This window comes from Herpailurus yagouaroundi, unplaced genomic scaffold (genome assembly GCF_014898765.1).
Source record: "Herpailurus yagouaroundi ecotype Mexico unplaced genomic scaffold, PumYag 140, whole genome shotgun sequence".
NCBI classification, from domain to species: Eukaryota; Metazoa; Chordata; class Mammalia; order Carnivora; family Felidae; genus Herpailurus; species Herpailurus yagouaroundi.
The window spans coordinates 93550644-93572806 of record NW_024412395.1 but is presented as its reverse complement, the minus strand read 5'-3'; the positions used below and the strand labels follow the sequence as shown (position 1 = coordinate 93572806).

The window sequence follows — 22163 nt, the reverse complement described above, 5'->3', positions numbered from 1 at the left end:
AATTTTAAGTAGTAAGTAAGTCTTTTAAAATGGAAAAATGTACTTTTTGTTTAGCCCACTCTTTTTCGCTTTGTCATTTAACTAAATAGGCCTCCCAGTCCCACCCTGGCCCAGGTGACTTCAATTTCTTGGGTCATGAATATTGGGTTGGTGTTCTGGATAGGTCTTTTCTAGCTACCTAGAATCAGGCAGACCCACTTCCCAACAGGCCAGTTTTTACACACAGATCTGAAGGAAGGTTCCACTTCATGGAAAGACTTCGAGGCACTGCCATTAACAACCATAAATTTGAAGCTTGTAGAGCCCCCAAAGTGAATGCTTTTATTTTTAAGAAATGCATATTTAGTGTAATTTGTTAGAGAATTGTTCGTTAGAAACTCTCAACTTCCAAAAGGTATTTATTTTCACCATGAAAATCTTATCAACTTTCAGTAAGTACTCCCAATTTTCAACTTATGAAGTTTAAAAACGTATCCAACAGTTCGGGTATATCATGAAAAACATCTCCCCACCCTCGCTGAATTATTCTAACACTCAGGGACTCAGAGTACTCAGAGACTCTATCCCAGGGCAACATGAAAAAGCTCAAATCCAGTACACTGGGTAATATTTATTTCCATTACAATTCTCACTTGAGTTTTTTGGGGGTTTTTTTTGTTGTTTTTTTTTAATTTTTAATGTTTATTTTTGAGAGACAGAGACATGGCACGAGTGGGGGAGGGGCAGAGAGAGAGAGGGAGGGAGATACAGAATCTGAAGCAGGTTCCAGGCTCTGAGCTGTCTGCACAGAGCCCGACGCGGGGCTCGAACTCACGAGCCGTGAGATATGACCTGAGCCGAAGTTGGACGCTCAGCCGACTGAGCCACCCAGGCGCCCCTCACTTGAGCTTTTCTAAAACCAACAAGCATCGTTTTATCCCCACAGAGCCTAAAAGGCACACTGTAAGACACACTTCTTCATTTTCTCTGGTTGCCGACCTTAAGAACATTTAAGCTAAGAAATCCAGGAACCTTTAAAAACCTTTTCTAGGACAGTATATGCTATCCCATGGCCCTCAGTGGATTACTGCATTTCCCCCTGTGTGTTCTGAGTATCTCTGCACCGTGGTCTGAAGAACATATGACTGAAGGACGGATTTCAGATCCTACACCTCTTTGCTGGATGTTGACAAGGGCGACTGGCATAAAGCAATGATACGTTAAGAGGCCCGGGGTCATCCAAAACCCGAGTAGACCTTCACTGCTCTAAAATACTCTATTATAAGTCAGTTTAGAGAAAGCAACACAATAGCAAAGAACTATGATGATTCTTTAAAGCTACTGTGAGCTATGATCCACAGCAAAGCTAAGAAGTGACTTTTACTGGAACCTACTCTGATTCATCCCAAGATTTCTCAACTTTTCTACATCTTGGTTCCTCTACTCAAAAATTGAAGATAGTTAACACTAATCCCCAGACTACATTGCAAAAACCTAAAAGTGAAATGAATACACATTGTAAATAAAAGGACCAACCAAAAGCAAACCATCTCAAACAACAGTAAGAAAAACGTTCATCTACTTTGTTTACAGTGAGTAGGATAAGTACTATACCTGAGAAGATCTACAAAATCCCAAAACAGAGAAGCACTTCCCCTCTGATTTATATTTCATTTGTTCTTCATCCACTTTAGAGAAAGGAACTATATCACTTCCATAGCGGAACCCTGGAGAACAAGAGAAGAGCATCTGTTAAGCATATGGGGCCTCATTTTCTACAAGCTGAAATTAGCCTGACGCACACATTAGCAATACAAGCATGCTCCAGATCAAGCCTCCCTATACTGTTCCCAGGAATCAAATCACTGCCCCTTGTGACCAGTGGGGGAAAGCAGCAGCAGATACACAAACACCATATATGATACAGAGACGATTAAAATCTAATTACATTCTTTAAGCAGCATCTTCTGCAATCTAGTTACCTTAACGATTATCCAGCCCAGAAGAATGTAGCAAATGTAATGTACTAGTTATCCTCCAAAGATAAACTATGGTTGACTAAAGTACAAGTATGATTTGTAAACATAATAACAAGAACACATTTATTCGGAAACCTAGAGACCTGAAGAGAAAAATGCCCAAAGGAAATTTTCAGAATAAAATGTTCTCAAAAATGCATGCTGGAGACATACAAATACCTAATAGAAGAAGCCAAAATTCTTCTATTTAGGAACATTGAATTGATAAGTTGGCTATTTCTCTGTATTTAAATTTACTTCATTTTTGGGATTATATTATCTATTTTTTTCTTTTTAATTACTTTAGTTATTCATACAAATATAGGCTCTCGGTTTCTTAAAAATAACTCCTATGCTGTTCCAGGGCCTCTGTTCTAGGGAAGGTCATGCCCTTTCAATATACAGTCTCCTATGTTTGGGAGACAGAAGGATCATCAAAATGAAAGGATTCTGGCCTTGGGTAAATGGAAAGAAAAGCACATGTATCTTTACTCCAAGAAACAAATTTGTGTGTTTGGGGTAGATTCTATGATCCTGTGTTTATCTGTTCCTGTCAATCTGCTGATGCCATGCATTTAATGAAAAAGAAACACACTTGTGTTTTCATATATGTCTTTAAAAAAAGCTGGTGATGAAAACAAAAATCCCAACAAAAAATTATCAAGGGAATGTATGGCACATGATTAAGAGTGGTGTCTAAGCCAAATGTTTTTCATAACCCTTTTCTGTCATCAGACATCTTCTTACTTGAATTTTTTAACTTGAAAAGTCTAATTAAAACTGCCTTGTATTTTCTGGTTCATTTACTGAAAGAGCAAATCAGTATATAAATTTTGTACATGGCAAGACATATAGAATAGACTGCATCATGTAACCATGTTCCTTTGCACACATATGTATGCTAGTACCTCTGTCTACACATTAGGGGTAGAAAGGGGAGGGCAAGAAAAGGAAGTACGTGGTAACCACACAAAGGTACGAGACAAAAGCTTCACTGCACTCTCTGCACTCAAACAATGCTTAACCCTTCCCTCTCCATTGCTCTGCCAATACATTTCCTTTTTGCCTAAACAGAGCTGGTGTTTTTGCTGCATCCAAAAGAACCGGTGCTTGTCTCTGTCATATTAATCTTCCTAACACACAGCCTCAGTGACACTCTGTGCCTCAAAACTATAAACGGCCCCAGGTTGATTTCAAAATGAAGCATCAACTAGTCCGCCTGTCATTCAAAAAGCCCTTCCTAATTCAGAAGAGTACGTAGAAACAGACTCTGAAGTAGGACAGTCCTGGGTTCAGATTCTGCTAGTGGCTAGCTGCATGACTGTGAATACGTTAACGAATGTCTTTCAGCCTCAATTCTTTCATCTGTAAAATGGCATTAACCAGAGTGGGATGCCCGCTTCATTAGGCTGTTGTGGTGATTAAAAGAGAAAATTCAGGCTATTAGCTATCACTGCCAAGTACTAAACTGTGTATGCCCAACACTTCAACCCTATTACTTGATATCACTGAGAAGTCCTCCACTTAACCATGCTTCCTTTTCAGTCATTATATGAGGATCATAAGATTAGCAAGTGAGGGGGCCATGATTCTAACTCGGGTCTGACTCCAAAACTCGAGTTCTTAACCACACTACAAAACTGAATTAGTAGGGACTGCAGGATCCTAATTACATTTTCTACCCATAAGTAACCAGAAGAAAGGAATCGCAATCTCCATCACCTTAACCACTCTCCCCCACCACATATAAATATACACAAGCATTTAGTGCTTTGCAAATTAAAACTATACTGGGCATCACAAAGCCTGGCAATTAATTTATCTAAAAATTCTAGTTTCTACCTTAACCCATCATTTGGTATCTTGCCATTTTAGCTCTTGAAAACTCAGACACTCTCAGCTAGTTCCTAAGCCCTCTGGATAGAGCTGCTGTCTAGACACGCCATACAGATCAAATGGATATAATGCATGAAGTACAACTTTAAACATCCAGCAAACATAAAGCCATATAATGAACACAAATGTTCCAGATCCCCTAAATTACCTTAAAGGAGAAAGCTGGCAAGATCCAGAATGCCTGAAACTGGCACTCAGAGGACTAATCACCATAGAAATAAAAATAAACAAAACAACTTGCCTCAGTCACATTAATAGAAGTATTCTCCTAGCTAGTATGTTTCCAACTTTAAAATAAAACCAAGTAGGGGTGTCTGGGTGGCTCAGTTAAGCGTCCGACTTCGGCGTAGATCATGATCTCACAGTTTGTGAGTTCAAGCCCCACATCAGACTCTCTGCTGTCCGTGCAGAGCCCACTTCAGATCATCTGTCCCACCAGCTCAGCTCGTGCGTGCACTCACTCTCTCTCTCTCAAAAATAAATAAACCTTAAAAAAAACTAAAAAATAAATAAATAAATAAATAAATAAATAAATAAATAAAACCAAGTATTAACTCCTGTCCCTTGAGGGAGTTTCAAACTCAGATGGAGTGCCCGGGTGCCTTCCTGGGAACGGTCCTGCCTAGGTCCCGACAGATGAGCTACATTTAGTTAGGACCTAGCATCTCACCGATCCCGCGATAGTTGTGTCTCTAGTACTCAGAAAAATATCTCCAAAAAATAACAATAGAGATCCTCATCAGCCTCACATTGGCCTTCGAAAACCTCTTTTAGACACAAGTGAAAACTCTTGCTGGCGTACCTTGAATAGTGTCCTCTTTTGGAACCTCCGTTTCGTCGTCGTCCTGTAAGCAATAAACTGTTTCTTTCTGTATATCTTCTTTTTTTAGGGTTCTTGCATCCACAACTGTCCAAGACTTTTTAACTTTCTCCTGCATAATCTTATTTCCAAAAAGAAAAATAAAGGGAAAACAAAGAAAGCCAGGATTTTAATCAATAAAAAATGAAAATCAAATCTACTCTCTACAGGAAAAAAATTCAGAACAGTTACTCTAGCTAAACTGCTTTGCTCTTGCCTATTGTGGAAATTTTAAGTTTATTTCATAACTCTCTCTACGTTTCATTTTCCCCCCAAGGTAACTGCCAGATACCTATTAGTATTTGTATGTACATAAATACTTTTTATACAAAACCTGCAGGCTAATAAAATGGGACCATACAATTTGTTACTACAGTTTTCCAATAAAGAAGAAAGGGAGAGCCATCTATCAGGAGCCAGAAATCAGTAAGGAAATCTGAAAAGGAAACTCGAAAAAAGAACAGGACGAGACCGCATTCTATTCTAGGCCTTGACGGCAGCTGAAACAAGGAAGTGCATCCATGGTTTTCACAGGTGTAGCATGTGTTTTGGGATTAAGTCTTAGAATATACAAAAACATCTGAATATATGAACATGTTTTTGTATATTTTCTATACTTAAATCTTTTTATGTATTTAGTTTGTACATTTAAGAAAAAAAGGCAAGCAGAGTCACAGGAAAACATGGAGCACAGACTCATACTGAAACTGGAATCCCATCAAATAACTACCAAATGCACCTTATTTCTAAAAGCGTGCTCTTATGTACAAACATGCATATATAACAAAAGGCAATTTCTGAGTAACAAGTCACTATGTTTTTTAAGATTTTAAGTAATGTCCACCTAACATGGGGCTTGAACTCACAACCCCAAGATCAGGAGTTGCATGCTCCACTGACTGAGCCAGCCTGGTGCCCCGACAAATCAGTATTTTTTGATATGTCATGGATGCTGTTACTACCAGATCATTAATAACTGGATTGGGTGAGACTGAGTGTCCAAAACTCTGGACTTCTTTAGTGTATATCTACAGTTCTGCTATGATACTACGGTGACATGACTTGATGTATTCCATTTTCTTTCCTTCAAAAAAAAAAAAAAAAAGAAACGAAAAAGAGACAGGAGGGAATTAACCTGGATTATAGACAATTCTTAAAACTTCCTCTCCTAATATGCCTTTTTACATAAAAGCTAAATAGAGATGGGAGGAACAAGGAGAGCAGTTAGAGAAGCAGTAATTATGGTACTGAATAACCCACACATGAATTGTCAGTTCCTTAAATAAGCGTATTTGCCTGCCTGGCACATTGCTTGATAAAACATGTATGGGGGCACCTGGGTAGCTCAGTCGGTTGAGTGTCCAATTTTGGCTCAGGTCATGATCTCACCGTTCATTCAAACCCCGTGTTGGGCTCTGTGCCGACAGCTCGGAGCCTGGAGCCTGCTTTGGATTCTGTGTCTCCTCTTCTCTCTGCCCCTCCCCGCTCACACTACCTCTCTCAAAAATAAACAAACGTTAAAAAAATAAAATTTAAAAAATGTGAATGTATCACTCACCGCTTTGTAAGCCACAATTTTTATAGCCAAATTGGAGCCAATGGTCAGTGTGCAGAGCCAAGGGACGGAATACCTCTCAGTTTTCTTAAAGACACGCAGTTGTCTCAGACTCTCACTTCACCAAAAAAAAAAAAAAAAAAAATTATATACACACACACACACCAAAAGCAACAATTTTAAAACATTAACTTGCACTGGATGATGCACTCAAGTTTTCTAGAATGAGGACGGAGTTGTCGTTGATGATAAGGAGGAACAGCAGGGGACAGCAGGAAAATGACAACCCCAAGTGAGGAGACAGCCAGAATACAACTGATTTGGCTTAGGAAGAAGTTGAATTACATTACTGACAGGTAAAAAAAGAGCATCTCTTTCTTCCCCTACTCAATCTTCTCTTTCAACTTGGCCAGTGGTTAACATTTTTTTCAGGACCAAGAATATTTTGAGGATATGATAAAAGCACACCCATAAGAGTTTGCCCACAATTTAAAGGGTTCACCAACTCCCTGAAAACCATCACCCTAGGGATAAGAACCCCTGCTCCAGAATATCAAAGGGTAGGTACCATCCTTTAATATCACTGTTCATAACTCTATAATTTATTAGTTAATTCCAATCACCCTTAAATAAAAAGCAGATATATATGCACATAGTAGAGAGTATTAAATATTCTCCAGGGGATAAAGGAATTTAGTCCATATTTAGTCTTAAGGTAAAGCGGATAACTCTAGGCTTTTTATAGATGGGGATGGAGAATTGGGAAGTACCAATACAACGTAGAGTGCTACTTCATTTGAACAGAAGTCAAGATCAATTCTATTTTTTTTTTTAAATTTTTTTTTTTCAACGTTTATTTTTGCGACAGAGAGAGACAGAGCATGAACGGGGGAGGGGCAGAGAGAGAGGGAGACACAGAATCGGAAACAGGCTCCAGGCTCTGAGCCATCAGCCCAGAGCCTGACGCGGGGCTCGAACTCACGGACCGCGAGATCGTGACCTGGCTGAAGTCGGACGCTTAACCGACTGCGCCACCCAGGCGCCCCGATCAATTCTATTTTTATCTGGTCCCTAATCAAACACAGCAGAGAAGATTAGAGGAGATAAGTGGAATTTGTAGTATTCACTGAGAAAGGAATCAATGACCAAACACTCAAAGCACATAATCCAGACTATGATCAATCCTCCTAGTACAGATGAAAAACAGATCTACAAAAAGGTAAAGAGAATTATCTGACATCATTCAGAGTTATGGACAAAAAGGTTTCAAGAGGCTCCAACTTTCAGAAATAGTCTATAATGAACAGTAGATATTCTACTTGCTGCCCTGTTTGCAAAGTTTATGATACTCCTTGGCTTTGGATTTGTTGGGGGATGAATGGGTCTGAACCAGGTCTAATCTGTCCATAGGACCTCACTAGTTTGAGTGACATTAAAACCACCATGAGGTCTGAATTCTGTCCCAGGGCAAGTTCTAAAGACTAGCATCTAATACATAACATCTGAGAACAAATGGAACATTTTTGCAGTAGATTTAAATCTCCCCAAGTAGAAGTCAAGTAAGAACAAGTCTAGCCCAGTGCTCTCCCGTACAACTTTCTGCAACGATAGAAATGTTCTATTTCTAACCGTGCCAATCCAATAGGCTATTAAGCAAGCTCTTGGAAGGTGGCTAGTGTGACTGACTGAATTTTTAATTTTAATGAATTTAAATTTAAATAGCCACATGTGGATAACGGCTACTGTATCACATGGCAAAGTTCTGGTCCACATCTTCACAGAAGGGCCAACACCAAAGTAGCTTCAAACTGTGAGTGTCATCACATACACAGACAGTAATTTCCCTCCCTGCCATGATACAGGAAAATAAACTTTTTTAACATTAATTTGTATTGGCTTACAACTTTTATTTATGATACCATGGTGAATATGTTAACTTAAGACATATTCTCGCATTAGAGCAAGCCATGTCCAAATTTGAAATAAACAACTTAGGAATATATATTTGCACAGGCTACAGTAAGAACACACGTTATGACAGGAAACGTCACTTTACAAGATTCCTCGCTGATTCCTTTGCCAACCCCTTGGGAAACTATCATTCAATTTCTAAAATTCTATTACCTACAATATTTCAAGGGTGTCTATATTTAGAAAATCAAAACGTACTGTTTGTCAACTATATTTCACAAGAAATATTTTAAAATTGTGATTGAGGAAAACAAATTAGAGCATATATCCCCTTAACTACTCAAAAAGCTTAAAGGGGATCAGGGATTGGTACACCATTTCGTCCATTAAAATCAGAATATTTCTTACAGAATAACTGCTAATTCAAGAGTGGCTAATTAGGGAGCCCTCTGACCAAAAGAGAAATTTATATGGCTATGACTGAAAGTTAGAATCAATGTTTTCACTTCTTACCTGAAGGAATAAATTTCATCCAGCCCATCTTCACCTTCTAAAGACATCATCACCTTTTTCACCATCCGAATACCTTCTTTCTGCTGCTCAGTAATTCCTTTTAGAGGAAAGGAGGGTCCATGCTGGTCCAAGCAGGAGTTACCATCTCCTCTGTCCCCGGTTCCATCCTCCTTGCCAACAGGGAATGGCAAACTATCAGGAAAAGATCGGCAGTTGTTCATAAGACAAGCTCTGAAGCCAAATAATAAACTGGGTTCCCCTCCTGCGACTGTCACTCGCTGGCTTATGAGAAAATGGGCATGCCACTCACCTGAGCTTTCAATCCCTCCTCTCTCAAATGGCACTTATCACCCTTAGTCAATATCCTATCAGTTTCGAGTGACCGAAGCCTTTTTGGTTTGGTTAAAAGAGTGGAATTTCTTGGTTTACATAGCCAAATAATTCAAAGTGCAGGGTGGCACATGACCTTCGGATGACTGGACGCAGTCTCACATGCCTCAAGGACCACCCCAACCCTCTCACTGTCCATTTCATCTCTATGTGCCCCTGTGCTGGCTCCACTCTCTCACTGGCTCCCTCCGTGTCACCCATGAGCTCTTTCAAGCACACACTGCTGGTTCTGCTACCAAAGAGGAATGGACTATGTGTTTAATGCTCGACTCTCAATTCAAAAAAGCCAGGGATCAGTGATAACCTGGGGACCAGATCTAGAAGATGCTCGCTCTCATTCGAGCCAGGAGGTTAAAGTACAGGAAGGACTGCTTCCTAGAAAAAGGCAGGTGATATTCTAGGCAGCCAAAAAGAAGAAGAAGAAAAAATAAAATAAATAAAATAAACACCTTTAATAATCCCTCAATGTGATTTTAAGGATTAAATGGCAGAATGAGTATAATATACTTAATGTTATCTTTATTACTGTACATTTAGAATTCCCAGACATCAGTGAATTGCTGGAAATAGGTAAAACCAATTCTTTCCCGTGTTTCATTCTGTTTGAAATGAGACTAAAACTACTAGATGGGGTTACCAGTCATGGAGATATTCAATAATCAATATACAAATTGAGGAATCAACCAACCAAGCGCATTTTATGATAATTCTCTACATGGTACTTCATAAATGTTTTCATGTAAACAACCTCATTTACTCCTACACATTAGGTGGATAAAAATTTCTACCTCCATTTCCTAAAAAGAAGCCGAAGCTGCATGGCAAAATCCGGCCGAGCCACAGCCAGTGAGCAATGTGCAGCGAGGACTCGGTCACCTGAGAGGGCAAGGCTCCTGCACCCGCAGTGTATCACAGCACTGCCCCCAGAAACCCAAAGAGCAACCTTTTCAGTTCCCTCAACATCACCTACTGGTCAACTCTGTGTGGCTGGTTATTTTAAGGTGATTTCTTTACCATTTCATCTGCTATAACTAAAATAAAGCTTCCTGTTTAATTTTGTCGACGTATACCCAGCATGACAGATACGCACATCCTGCATGACCTATCAGATAAAGAGCTTCTACAGAGCAGGGCATGGGACACAGGGTTCACATCAGGCTGTGGCTGTTTCCATTAACAACCTAGAAGAGAGATGCAGCTCTTTCTGCCCACAGGTCCTGTCCTGGTGCTATAATAAAAACACCCTTTTGCACCAAAAAAACAAAACAAAAAAACAGACCTGGAAGATGGGAAAAGTGACATGAACATGAAGAGTCAGGAAGTTATCCTGGAAAAAGAAGTTACAGTAACAGTTCTTTCTACCCTGCTTTCGACCAGATATAAACTTTCTCAGTAGCCAACAGAACAAACTAAAAATGAGGTCCAAGGAATGAGCCTACTCTGAACACGGTGGTTCTTAGACCTGCTGGTATTCCGTTTACTCCAATTACAACAATCATCCATGGGATACACCAAACAATAAAACCAGAAACTCTACTTTGTATGCCAGAGATCTGTAGCACAAGCACAAATACAAGAAAAAAACAGCCAAATAAGCAGGTAGTGGTAAGGCTACATTCCCTCTTCAACATGCTTTGCAGTATTACTCAGACAAAAAAGTAGCCTTTTCCAATGACATTGACAGAAGTGCAGGATGCTTCAACCCTGTAAAGGCATCCTGAAATTATGAACAGGGAACAGAAGCCAGGCAGAGCTTTTGAAGTACTTAGAAAGCCTCAATTCAATAAGACGAAAAGTGTCACTTAAAAAGCACTTAATTTCTCTGAAGTACTATCTTAACAAGTATCAGTCTGATGGGTTATTCTGAACTATTTCTCTACAGTTCTACAGAAAGGAGCTGCCCCTCAGCAGTCTTAAGAGGTACATACATGCAAGAGAGGTTCTTAATTTCCAACGGCAGGCATTTCAAAGAAGCCGAAGGCTTACCATTCTGAGCTGGAGGCTTCCTGGTATAGCTCTCAGTCTGAAAAATGAGTGTACTCAGAAGACTGGTAAGTCAACATCCTATATTATCACTCTGCTTTCACCAAAAATAAAACAAGAAAAACAAGTTTCAAATGCAACAAGAAGGATTAGTGTGGTGAAAAAGAACTTTCTTGTTAGGGATTGAAGATAAAGAAAGTAAATGCCTGGGGAAGTAGGGGCTCTGCCTTGCAACAAATTATGAGATATTTTGTGAACATTTTTGCTCAGAATCTGCATACCCCATGCCTAAATACACACAAGCAAATTACATCTTATGTACGTGTGTGTATCCTTTAGATTTAAAAGTTAAAAAATAAGCATTCTACAGGTTTAAAATAATTCTCAGGTTGACATTCCTCTCTACCTTAAAAACATCTACTGCTCGCAAAACAGTACTCTGGAACTGCTGAAGAAAAGAAACCATCAATCTGGTAATTGGATAAAGTCTTCTATGTAAGCAAGAAATAAACTGAATATCCTCCAAAGATTCCTGAATTCTTTGAGTCCAAGAAGCATGAACAAACCATCTACTACTGAGCTAAATTCTGTGTCACTGTGACTTTCATCCCCTTACCATTAAAACTCAGAGTTCCTGGAATTAAGGGTACTCAGTGAATGTTTGCTGAGGTCAGTCATCTAACATATTTCAACTGTGAGCGCAAACAGAAGACTCGCGGGAACCAAGAGCTTTAGAAAGAGGGTGGGTGATGGGTATTGAGGAGGGCACCTTTTGGGATGAGCACTGGGTGTTGTATGGAAACCAATTTGACAATAAATTTCATATATAAATAAAAAAAAAAAAAAAAAAGAAAGGGGCCCTACTCCCTGCGTTATGAGAGCACAGGATTGGTCTTCAGACGTTATTCTCATGATCTTACAAGAACTGCAGGGAGATGCCAGATTTCTCCAAGTTATGGATTATAATATCCAGCTGATCTTGGCTGAATGGGCTGCTGAGGTCAGTGAACACTTCAATATGCCTCTTTCCAAACTTCTTTCCTCTAAAAGAGAAAGTTATCACAGTAAGAAATCATTCTCCTGAATTATCGCTTACAAACTCAAATGCACTTGGTCACTGGACTTAGAGACAGGCTAAGAAATGAATCTCAATACAGTTAAGAAATGTGATTACATTCTAGAACCCCACATATCACTGATGCTCAGTTAAGTTCTACTAAACATATAGTCAGCCTGGTTACAATTCATACTTTTTAGCATCTTGGGCAAAATTTTTGAGCATTGTGGATATTAAATCCCTGATCTCCCAACTTTAACTTCAGTTAAATATATGGTCACTGGGATTAGAAAGGATCCCTTGGGTGCCTGCGTGGCACAGTTGGTTGGACAGCTGACTTCAGCTCAGGTCATGATCTTGCGGTTCATGGGTTCGAGCCCCGCATCGGGCCCTGTGCTGAGAGCTCAGAGCCTGGAGCCTGCTTTGGATTCTGTGTCTCCCTCTCTCTCTGCTCCTCCCCTGCTTGTGCTCTGTGTCTGTCTCTCAAAAATAAATAAATGTTAAAAAAAATTTTTTTTTTTTTTTTTTTAAAGAAAAGGATCCCTTTCCAGCCTCCACTTAGGCAGAGTATAAACAAGGAACTCTCCCAGTAACTACAACTTCGGTCTCCTGAGGGTTCACTTTCTAAACATGCTGGCTCAGTTCCACTCACAGGGCTACTGGCAGGATTTTACACAAAATGTACAGAGATTGAGAAATGAAAATACAAATTGAGGCCTGAGATTTTAGTACTAATGTTTTTCCTAACAGTCAAGGAATGGGTGGGTGTAAATAGATTCAAAGACCCATATTTTAAAGGCAAAATAATTAAATAATGAATCAGGTGGCTGGTCAGAGCTAGGCATTTTCTTTTTCTTTTTTTTAATACTACAATTTTATTTTTTTTAATTTTATTTTTTTTAGTTATTTTAATTCCAGTTAGTTAACATATGGTGCTATATTAGTTTCATACATTTAATTTCAGTCAGATTACGAACAATACCATATAGAAGTTTTTAAAGTTCCTGGTAATTAAGTCAAATAGGAAGGAAGTTGAAATAAGCCAAACATGTATTTCTCCCAGAGAAATTCCCACAAACTATAGCCCTTGCTCTTTTTAAATTTAAAAAAGAGAGGCTGAACTGAACCATTGAATTCTATCAAATGGTTCTTTAGCCACACAAACATGCTGCTTGATTAGCAATGAATCACACATGTACAGAATACAGCAACACATACAATTTCTGCAGAATGACTCATTTCCACCTCTCTTCAATTGAAGACACTTACACAGTTTCTTGTTGAATCACATCCATGCACACAATGAGTGCATCCAGGACTCAGCTAGTTAAGGGCAGAAAATATCACTAGACAGTCCCTTTATCCCAAGATCATGCAACTTTTTTCCAGTGAAGTCCACAGTGCTTGAAACCATGAACTCTGGGCTGACTCTGTGAGGATTTAAAAGCACTTACCAAAGAGTGCTTTTTCCAACATTTATTTCACTAACATATAATCACATACGCTGTAATCACATATCACAGTATATATCCTGAAACATATAATCAGGAAAAATAAAATAAGCCCAAGGTTATCGAACACATTCCCATGCATTGAAACAAAAATTATGATGTCATTTTACAATATCTAGAATCCATTTTTCGTGATTAGAGTCCACTCTTAAATATGACCTGAGCCATAATGTGGCATTTGTAAGTCACTCTTAGCACAGCAGCACCTCCCAGTGATCAGGGAGAACATTACGGTTTAGAAAAGTAAGAGTAACCACTTAAAATCATAGTACACGTGGAAGAAATTGGAAATCTCAGTTTAGATACCGGTCTGATTTTGGACACAAAAATACCCTCCATCCAGGAAAGCATAGGGAATGCTAATGCTACATTCTTCTACAAATATGTTCTTTACATGCAAACATTTCCAGCCATCACCACCACTAAACTTTCTGCATATAACAATACAGAAATATACCCACTGGTATCTTTCCCTTATGGTGCCTCCGAACCACTCAGTATCACTAGTGCAGAGAAGGGGCAAGTGGCTAGAGGGTCAGGAGTGCAGATACCCAACCCAACCTGAATAAATCCCAACACACACCATCACCTCCATGTCTTCAGAGCCAAAAAATGCCCATATACTCAGAGGTGGGCTTCTAGTGAGCCTCACCAAACTGGATTATGATTCCTCACATTAAAGGAAATTTCTGAAGAGTCTTCTCTGGCTGAAAAAGGATACAGTCAGCTTGTTGAGAACCTGGTTGGATTTTGCTTTCGATGTCCTCCAGCAGGTCAAAATCTGGTAGCATCAGGTGTCTGTGGACTGTGATGTTCTGATACTGATCCTTACCAGCAAGGGCATTGTCAGTACCATCTGTACCAAAAAGGACTAATGCAATTTCATCCTTGCTCTCAGCAAACACCTAGAGAAGAATGTTCAAAGGTTAAGAATCATAAACTACCACCTGAAAGGCAGTAGATACCTAACCTTCAAGGAACAATACAACCATACCTCCCTATGGCATGTTCCTGGGTCCACTGTCAACAACAGAATACTGGGCTAGATGGCCCATGGGACAATGACAATTCACAGGTTCTAAGAAGACTTTTCCGTTGACTATAGGTCCCATCTCTCATTTCAACAGAATTACAGGTGGGAGAATGGGAGAGTGGTTAACTACTCTTGATAACTTCCAGCCCAATCAGGCTCTAATTCTCAATGAAAACTAATTATGGATAATTTGAAAAGCTTTTACTCTTTTTGGAAGTATTTTCCAGAGGACTAAAAAAAAAATTACTGGTTCATATCCTCTAACCCAGCAATTTCATTCATAGGTATATATGCCATAGAGAAATTCTTGCTCATGTACTCAAGAAGACAAGGACAAGAGAGTTCACTTCAGCACTGTTTATAACAGAGGAAAAGTAGAAACTGACCATCCATCCACAGGATGCAAAAACACATTGCAGAATATTTATACAATATTATACCCCAGTAAAAAAAAAAAAAGAATAATTTGTGCATGTTTTTCAGTATGAATAAATCTTATAATTATGGTTAAGAAAAAATAAGTTGCAGAATTATATGTACCATATTATAACATTACATGTTTTGAAAGCTTCATACAATAGTAAATATTTATGAATATACTTATGTCCTAAAGTATTAAATATACATGGTAAGGACTATGAAAATCCTGAAGTAAAGAGAGAAAAAAAAAGGAAAAAAGAGGATCGGGAAGGGATACACAGGGACTCGCAAGTTTATCAGTAATTATTATTATTATTATTTTTTTTTTTTTTAAGCAAAAAAGAAAAAGACGGGCATCTGGGTGGTTAAGTTGGATGAGCATCTGACTCTTGGTTTCAGCTCTGGTCATTATCTCATGGTTGTGGGATTGAACTCCACTTGGGCTTTGTGCTGAGCATGGTTGAGATTCTCTCCCTCTCCCTCTGTCCCTCCCCCGCATGTGCACTCGCTCTCTCTCTCAAAATAAACATTTAAAAGAAGAAAAAGAAATCAAATATGGTAAAACTTGAGTACTGTATAGTGCTAGACAACGGGAAAATAGGTTTGCATCACAGTATTCTCTGTATTTGCCTCCTTCCTGAAACATTTCATAATAAAATGCAAAAACAAAAAACAGGATCTAACAAAAACACAGTCTTCCCACCTATTTAACCGTAGCCTTCTCCACCAGTGGGAAGAGTGCTGTGTAGACAGAGGATGGAATTGTGTCTTTCCTCATTCTGGTTTGGTCTGTTAAGTTCCCCAGTGTGTTAAGAGTTGCAAATACATCCCCCATTGCACCTGGAGAAAAAAATTCCAGCTGCTGGGCTTCAAACATGTCCAGCACACCATGGGGCAGGTCAGCTAGAACTCTATTTGCATCCTGGGCAAGGATTCATATTAAAGCCAGGTAATCCTGCTCAACAACAAAACTTCAGCCAGGAGAGGGAAGGCAATTCTGAGTGCAGCATGAGACTGGCATCAGGTATCGTCTCAGCCTTCCAGATCCACACTGCCACGGAATAGGCAGAGCCAAAAATAAAAACTGAAAGCACAGTTTCTTAAAAAAAAAAAAAAAAAAAAAAATATATATATATATATATCTATGCACTGGGGTACATGGCAGCATTACTGAAATACAACTAATACAAATTACTATAACCAGGAATGGAGTTAGAACATTCTCTTCTTGACACATTAAGGAATCCAGGTCATCAGAATTTGTTAAAATCTAGGATGACAGGTAGGGTGTCAGTATCACAGTGAAAAGGGCAACACCCAGAGCAAACAGGTGTCCAGGAGGAATAGCAGTTGCCAGTGAATGAAGGATTTCGTGGACTTAGCAAAAGTAGCACTCGTACCAGGTAGAAGGGACAGAAATCAAGAGAGGAATGTCATTTACCAACCACCCACCTCCCATCCCTGCCCCGCTGAATGTGAGTGGGTCTTAGTGACTTGCTAGACTAACAACAGCAGAAATGACTTTCTGGGATTTCTAAAGATAGGTCATAAAAAGCCACATAGACAGGTCACTCTTAGGAACCCTCTTGCAATGTTGGTGGGAATGAAAACTGGTGCGGCCACACTGGAGAGCTGTACAGAGTTTCTCAAAAAACTAAAAACTGAACTACCCTATGATCCAGCAATTGTACTATAAGGTCTTTACCCAAAGGATACAAAAATACAGATTTGAAAGGGTACATGCACCCCAACATTTATAGCAGCATTATCAACAACAGCCAAACTACGAAGAGAGCCCAAATGTCTATTGACTGATGAGTGGATAAAGAAGATGTGATATGTATCTACAATGAGATATTTACTCAGCCATCAAAAACAATCAAACCTTGCCATTTGCAATGACATGGATAGAGCCAGAATGTATTATACTAAGGGAAATAAGTCAATCAGACACAGACAAATACCACATCATTTCACTCAAACGTGGAATTTAAGAAACAAAACATACGGGAAGGGGAAAAAATGAGGAGGAAAAACACATCACAAGAGACTGTCAACGACAGAAAACAAACTGAGGGCTGATAGTGATAGATGGGGGATGGGCTACATGGGTGACGGGTACTAAGGAGGGCACTGGGGATGAGCACTGGGTGTTGTATGGAAGTGATGAATCACTGAAGTCTATTCCTGTGACTAATATTGCACTGTATGTTAACTAAAATTTAAATTGAAGAAAAAAAAATTTTTCCTTCTTAGGACTTTCCCTCTTAGGCCCAGCTGCCACACTGTGAGAATCCCAAGCTCCATGGAACAACCACATGTAAGAGTTCTGATGGATAGCCCCAGCTGAGTTCAAAACCATCAGAGGACATAACTACTAGCCATGGGAGTGAGCCATGTGAGACGTCTAGCTCAGTTTAGCCCTCAAATGATTCAGCCCAGCCACCATCTGAGTGGACCTACACAAGAGGCCACAGAGGCCCAGCTGAGCCACCCAGTCATCCCCAAACCATGAGAACTGATTTAAAAAAAAAAAAAAATCATTTAAGACATGAAGTTTTGGGATAGTATGTTACCAGCAAAAGGTAACTGGAACAGGATTTGTTCAAGATTACCAGGTTAGTAAATGACCCGGCAGAGCAAAGATTCAAACCCAGGCCACCTGGCTCCAGAGATTATTACGTTGTCTTGTTTCTCACGAAAACTGTAATTTCTACTGTAGAGGCCAGAAGAAAGGAAGAAAAAAATGTCAGGCTCTAGTGATAGTTGGACTTACACGTAAGTATATGTAAAAAACCTGCTCAGATTCCCACAAACACTGGGGCCAGACATCATAAGCAGGCTGGTATCTTGTGTTACTAAGTGGAGACAACAACCAGTTAAAACATGAGTTACGAGCTCAGGGCCAGGCCGAAACTTACCTGTCGCTGCACAAACACGGTCATCAACTTCTTTGCTAGTTCAAATGGAGATTCTTCACCAGGAAGGGAGTTACTCATGGCAGACCCCACATCCATACAGAGCACAATAGCTGCCTAGAAACAAAGTTCCAAAGAGTGAGAAAATGTTAATGGTCATAAAAAAAGAAAACAGATATGTCCTTTTCTTATTTCACCCACAGAACCTGTACTTTAGGGAACTTAGGGGACGCATGGCAAAGCGGGGGGGGGGGGGTGTTCCGCCTAGTGTATGTAAGACATGTAAATGGTTTACTACAGAGAAACTTTACTTTTGTTTTTTTTTTTTAATGTTTATTTTTGAGAGAGAGAGAGACAGAGCATGAGCAGAGGAGGGGGAGAGAGACAGACAGAGATACAGAATCTGAAGTAGGATCCAGGCTCTGAGCTATTAGCACAGAGCAAGGCTTGAACTCACAGACCATGAGATCATGACCTGAGCTGAAATCAGATGCCCAACTGATGAGCTACCCAGGCTCCCCACTACAGAGAAACTTTAAAATTGCCCTAATATTTTCTAAAAGATAGAAAGCAAGTGGGGCACCTGGCTAGTTCAGTCAGTAGATCACACGACTTCTAATCTAGGGGTCATGAGTTCAAGCCCCACATTGGGTATGGAGCCTATTTAGAAAGCCAGGGGGCACATGGCTGGCTCAGTTGGTTAAACGTCCAATTTTTCATCTCAGCTCAAGTCTTGACCTCAGGGTTGTGAGTTCAAGTCCCATATTGGGCTCCACACTGGGTATGGAGCCTATATAAAAAAAAAAAAAAAAAAAAAAAAAAGATAGAAAGCCAGGATAGGAGCATGCTCCAGGAAGCTGCTGCTCCTTTGGCCTGAGCCCAAGAATAAACTCATGGGAAGCAAATCTGAAAACCCATAGGCCAGAGCTAAATCCAGCCCATCTGAGCCCAAAATACATCAGACATACTGCAGCTGATTTGTAGAACCACAAGCATGAGAACAGAGAACAGATGCTTATTCTGTAAGTTACTGATTTGGGGATAGCTTGTTATGAAGCATTTTTGTGGCAACAGGAGACTGCTACAATCTTTATGTACTAAAATGATACACCCCAGCAATTTAAATCAGTTTGGGAACTGGGGATCTAGAATGAAGACTAAGACACCAAATCTATTCTGGTAGGGGACATAGACACATAAACAAATAATACCAGCACAATATTCCATGACAGAAGTGGGCAGTGGGCACTAAAAAAATACACAGGAGGATCATCTATCCAAGACTGGTAGAAGGGATAGAGGAGGAGTAAGGAGGCAGAAGAGGTTTCTGGATGTGGTTTTTGGGTGAGTCTTAAAGAATGTTTAGGAGTTAATCATGTGAATAAGGAGAGTTACAGGTAGAGGAACCACATAAATAAAGACACCTAGTCATTAGATAGCAATCACATACATAGAGGACTAAGGAAATAGGGGAAATAAACTAAAATAAAATGGTTACATGTAAAGTTCTATGTCTGACATCCAGAATTCAACTGAATATGAGCTGAAAGAGATCGGAACAAATAGCAACTCACAATTTCAGTGTGGATTATACAAATGAGTCACCAAAATGACATGGCTACAGCACTACAACTCCCACACCTATCTCATTCCATCCTCCAAAATATTTCAGGTTGTATCAACAGTGTACTGAATTCAAAGAAGGAAAACAAAGTTCTTCTGGTGAAAAAAGACTAGATTAGCAAACCGGAGAGCATCAGGTCCCACCTTCATTACAAATTAGCTCTGAGTCCTTGGGAACGTCACATAAAACCTCACTGTTAATTCAGAGGCAGGAAGCAGTTGTTGAACTAGATGAGATCCAAGGCCTTTTCCAGAGTTAACAATCTTTGGCAATGACAGCCTCACCTGTGCTTTGTACTGATCAGACCACATTTGACAAACTGTGAGCTGTCCTGAGCACCCTATCTCAGGAGAAATACTAATTACAACAGAACATGAAATAAGCAGATTAGAGAAGGATCTAGAGAAAATGTGATATGAGGAACCGTTTGAAAAAACTAGATATCTGAGCCAGATGAGAAGATTTAGGAGAACATGATAGTTCCGCCCAAATATTTGGCACCTGTGTTATAAAAGAATTGGCCAGAATGAGCAAGAATGAGATCAACATGTGGAAGTTACAGGAAGACTGGTTTGACTCTATGAAAAGAGGAAAAATAACATTAAGAAGTGATCAATAAAAGAACCACTGTTTTCTGAAGCAGTGATCTCCTGATCCTAGGAGTGTCAGAAAAATCTAGATGAGTTCCTATCAGAGAAGTTACAGATGATTTCTAAGTTTGGTTATATCTCAGGCAACACGTGGAAACTTAAGTTTTTCCCTAGTTTAAAAAGCACTGAACATAAATGCACTAATATGAAGAGATTTCTAGAGTAAAGACAGTACATTTGAAGAAAGGTTGGTAATAAATTACAAACTTCCCTTGAGAACAACAAAATTTACACCCCATAGTTTCAATGCCCTGATTATAAGAATCTTTAAAAAATTTAAGAGTCCCAAAATATGTTGCTGCATTTATCTAATACACATTCATAAAAGCTATTTTTAAACCAGAAAACTCTAAGTTAGAGGACTAAAAATCTTTTAGTAGGAATCAAGTATCCAAAAAAATGGCATCAAGGGGCTTCAAAATATGCAACTTCTTTCTGGAACCAAAAGAATGGTCTCTGTAACACTTCCAACTTCCTTTCTGGCAAGGAATAAGAAAACCAGGGAAGGGAAACTGAGCAACATAGTAACTCTTCATTAACACACGGAAACAATACAGACTGAGAACTTTGCTACAAGTCCACCTGCCATAAACAGTTGCTCCACTAGAGCTGGAGTATTTTCAGCAGCTGAAAGGGGAGGAACAAAAAGGTAAGTGGCATCGAATGTTCATAATCGCTTTAATCCACATTTCCCAATGGGGACTTGAGGGGACTAGGGATTGTTGTTGAAATTCCTATCTTGTTTATCTGTATACGGGATGCCTAGTAAAGGGCCTAGCCTTTGGATGGTTGGATGGACGAACAAACAATTCCCTGGAACACATCTCCCTCTAGTGATCATTCAGAGACAACCACCACTCTCTGCCTATATTGAAAAAAGTCATTTAAAAATTCCATCATAATGTCTATTATTAATGTGGGACACTGAGGGTCACAGGCTCCTAGCAACACAGATAGGGCTCTGAAACCTGACAGCTGGGGTCACGTATAAATTCCACCTCTTACGGACTGGATAACCTTGGGCTAATCATTTCACTTTCTTTATGCCCCAGTTTTCTCAACTGTAAACTGGGAGTAACAGTTCTCACCTCATGGGTTTGTTGTGGAGATTACATGGGATGAGAATAAAGCATTTACATCAGTGCCTTACAAGGTAAATTTTCTATAAATGTGAAAGATTGTTACAGAGGTAATAACATGGCGCTTTACGTCTTAAGTTACGCATTTTACTCACAGACCCTCTCTGAACTTCTCCAAGTCTGTGGGTAGGTGCTTATCAAACCTTTCATTCTCGTATAGATTTTATAAAAACTAAGGCTCAGAAATGGAGGAGTTGGAAGAAGTGATGGAGGAGAAGAGGTTGGACTAAGAAAGAAAGAGGGTGGGGAAGAGGTGGGACAAGGAGGTAATGAGGAGGAAGTCAGAGGATGGGAGGGCCGAGGAGGCGGAGTGAGGGGGGAGTAGACGAGGCTCAAATTCAGGTCTTCTGACTCCAAATCCCGTTTTTCTTAGCGCAGCCTTCGGGCCGGCCCTCGGGATCCGGCCACGGGCCGCCGCGATCACCTCTTCTTTCCCCCATCCTTGGTACCGCGATGATCCCATGATTCCTGCTTCCGAACCACCCTCTCCGGATGCCCTGCACCAGGAAAACCCAAGGCCACGCTCTGTCTACCTTACTCCTGGACCGCGCCATGTTGTCCGCGCGCGGGTGCCGCAGCCGCCTCTTCCGGGCAGGAACCCCGCGCACCGCTGCAAAGGTCCGGCAGAGTCGGAGGCAGGGCGTCGTAAAAAGGGCCGCAACTCAAGGAGCCTGGAAGAGGCGGGGAAACTGTGCGCTGACGCTCAG

General features: G+C 40.0%; 1 protein-coding gene across 4 annotated transcripts in view; it reads right to left on the bottom strand.

The window, feature by feature from the left end:
* XRCC5 (X-ray repair cross complementing 5) overlaps nucleotides 1-22110 on the bottom strand; it is a 131732-nt gene extending 109622 nt beyond the window's left edge. For 2 of the 4 annotated variants that reach the window (XR_005790519.1, XM_040476180.1), the window contains exons 1-9: nucleotides 21990-22010; nucleotides 18047-18160; nucleotides 14394-14577; nucleotides 13431-13479; nucleotides 12025-12147; nucleotides 8732-8923; nucleotides 6311-6425; nucleotides 4696-4834; nucleotides 1594-1706 (exon numbers count right to left, since the gene is read on the bottom strand). Coding sequence is in view for 3 of the 4 variants with exons in the window: in XM_040476180.1 (XP_040332114.1) it covers nucleotides 1594-1706; nucleotides 4696-4834; nucleotides 6311-6425; nucleotides 8732-8923; nucleotides 12025-12147; nucleotides 13431-13479; nucleotides 14394-14577; nucleotides 18047-18160; nucleotides 21990-22010 (1050 nt within the window). In the remaining variant the exon portion in view is untranslated. Of the gene's footprint in view, nucleotides 1-1593; nucleotides 1707-4695; nucleotides 4835-6310; nucleotides 6426-8731; nucleotides 8924-12024; nucleotides 12148-13430; nucleotides 13480-14393; nucleotides 14578-18046; nucleotides 18161-21989 lie in introns of all 4 variants that reach the window. The other 2 variants (XM_040476181.1, XM_040476179.1) reach the window with 2 other exon arrangements.
* Between the last annotated feature and the right edge of the window lie 53 nt (nucleotides 22111-22163).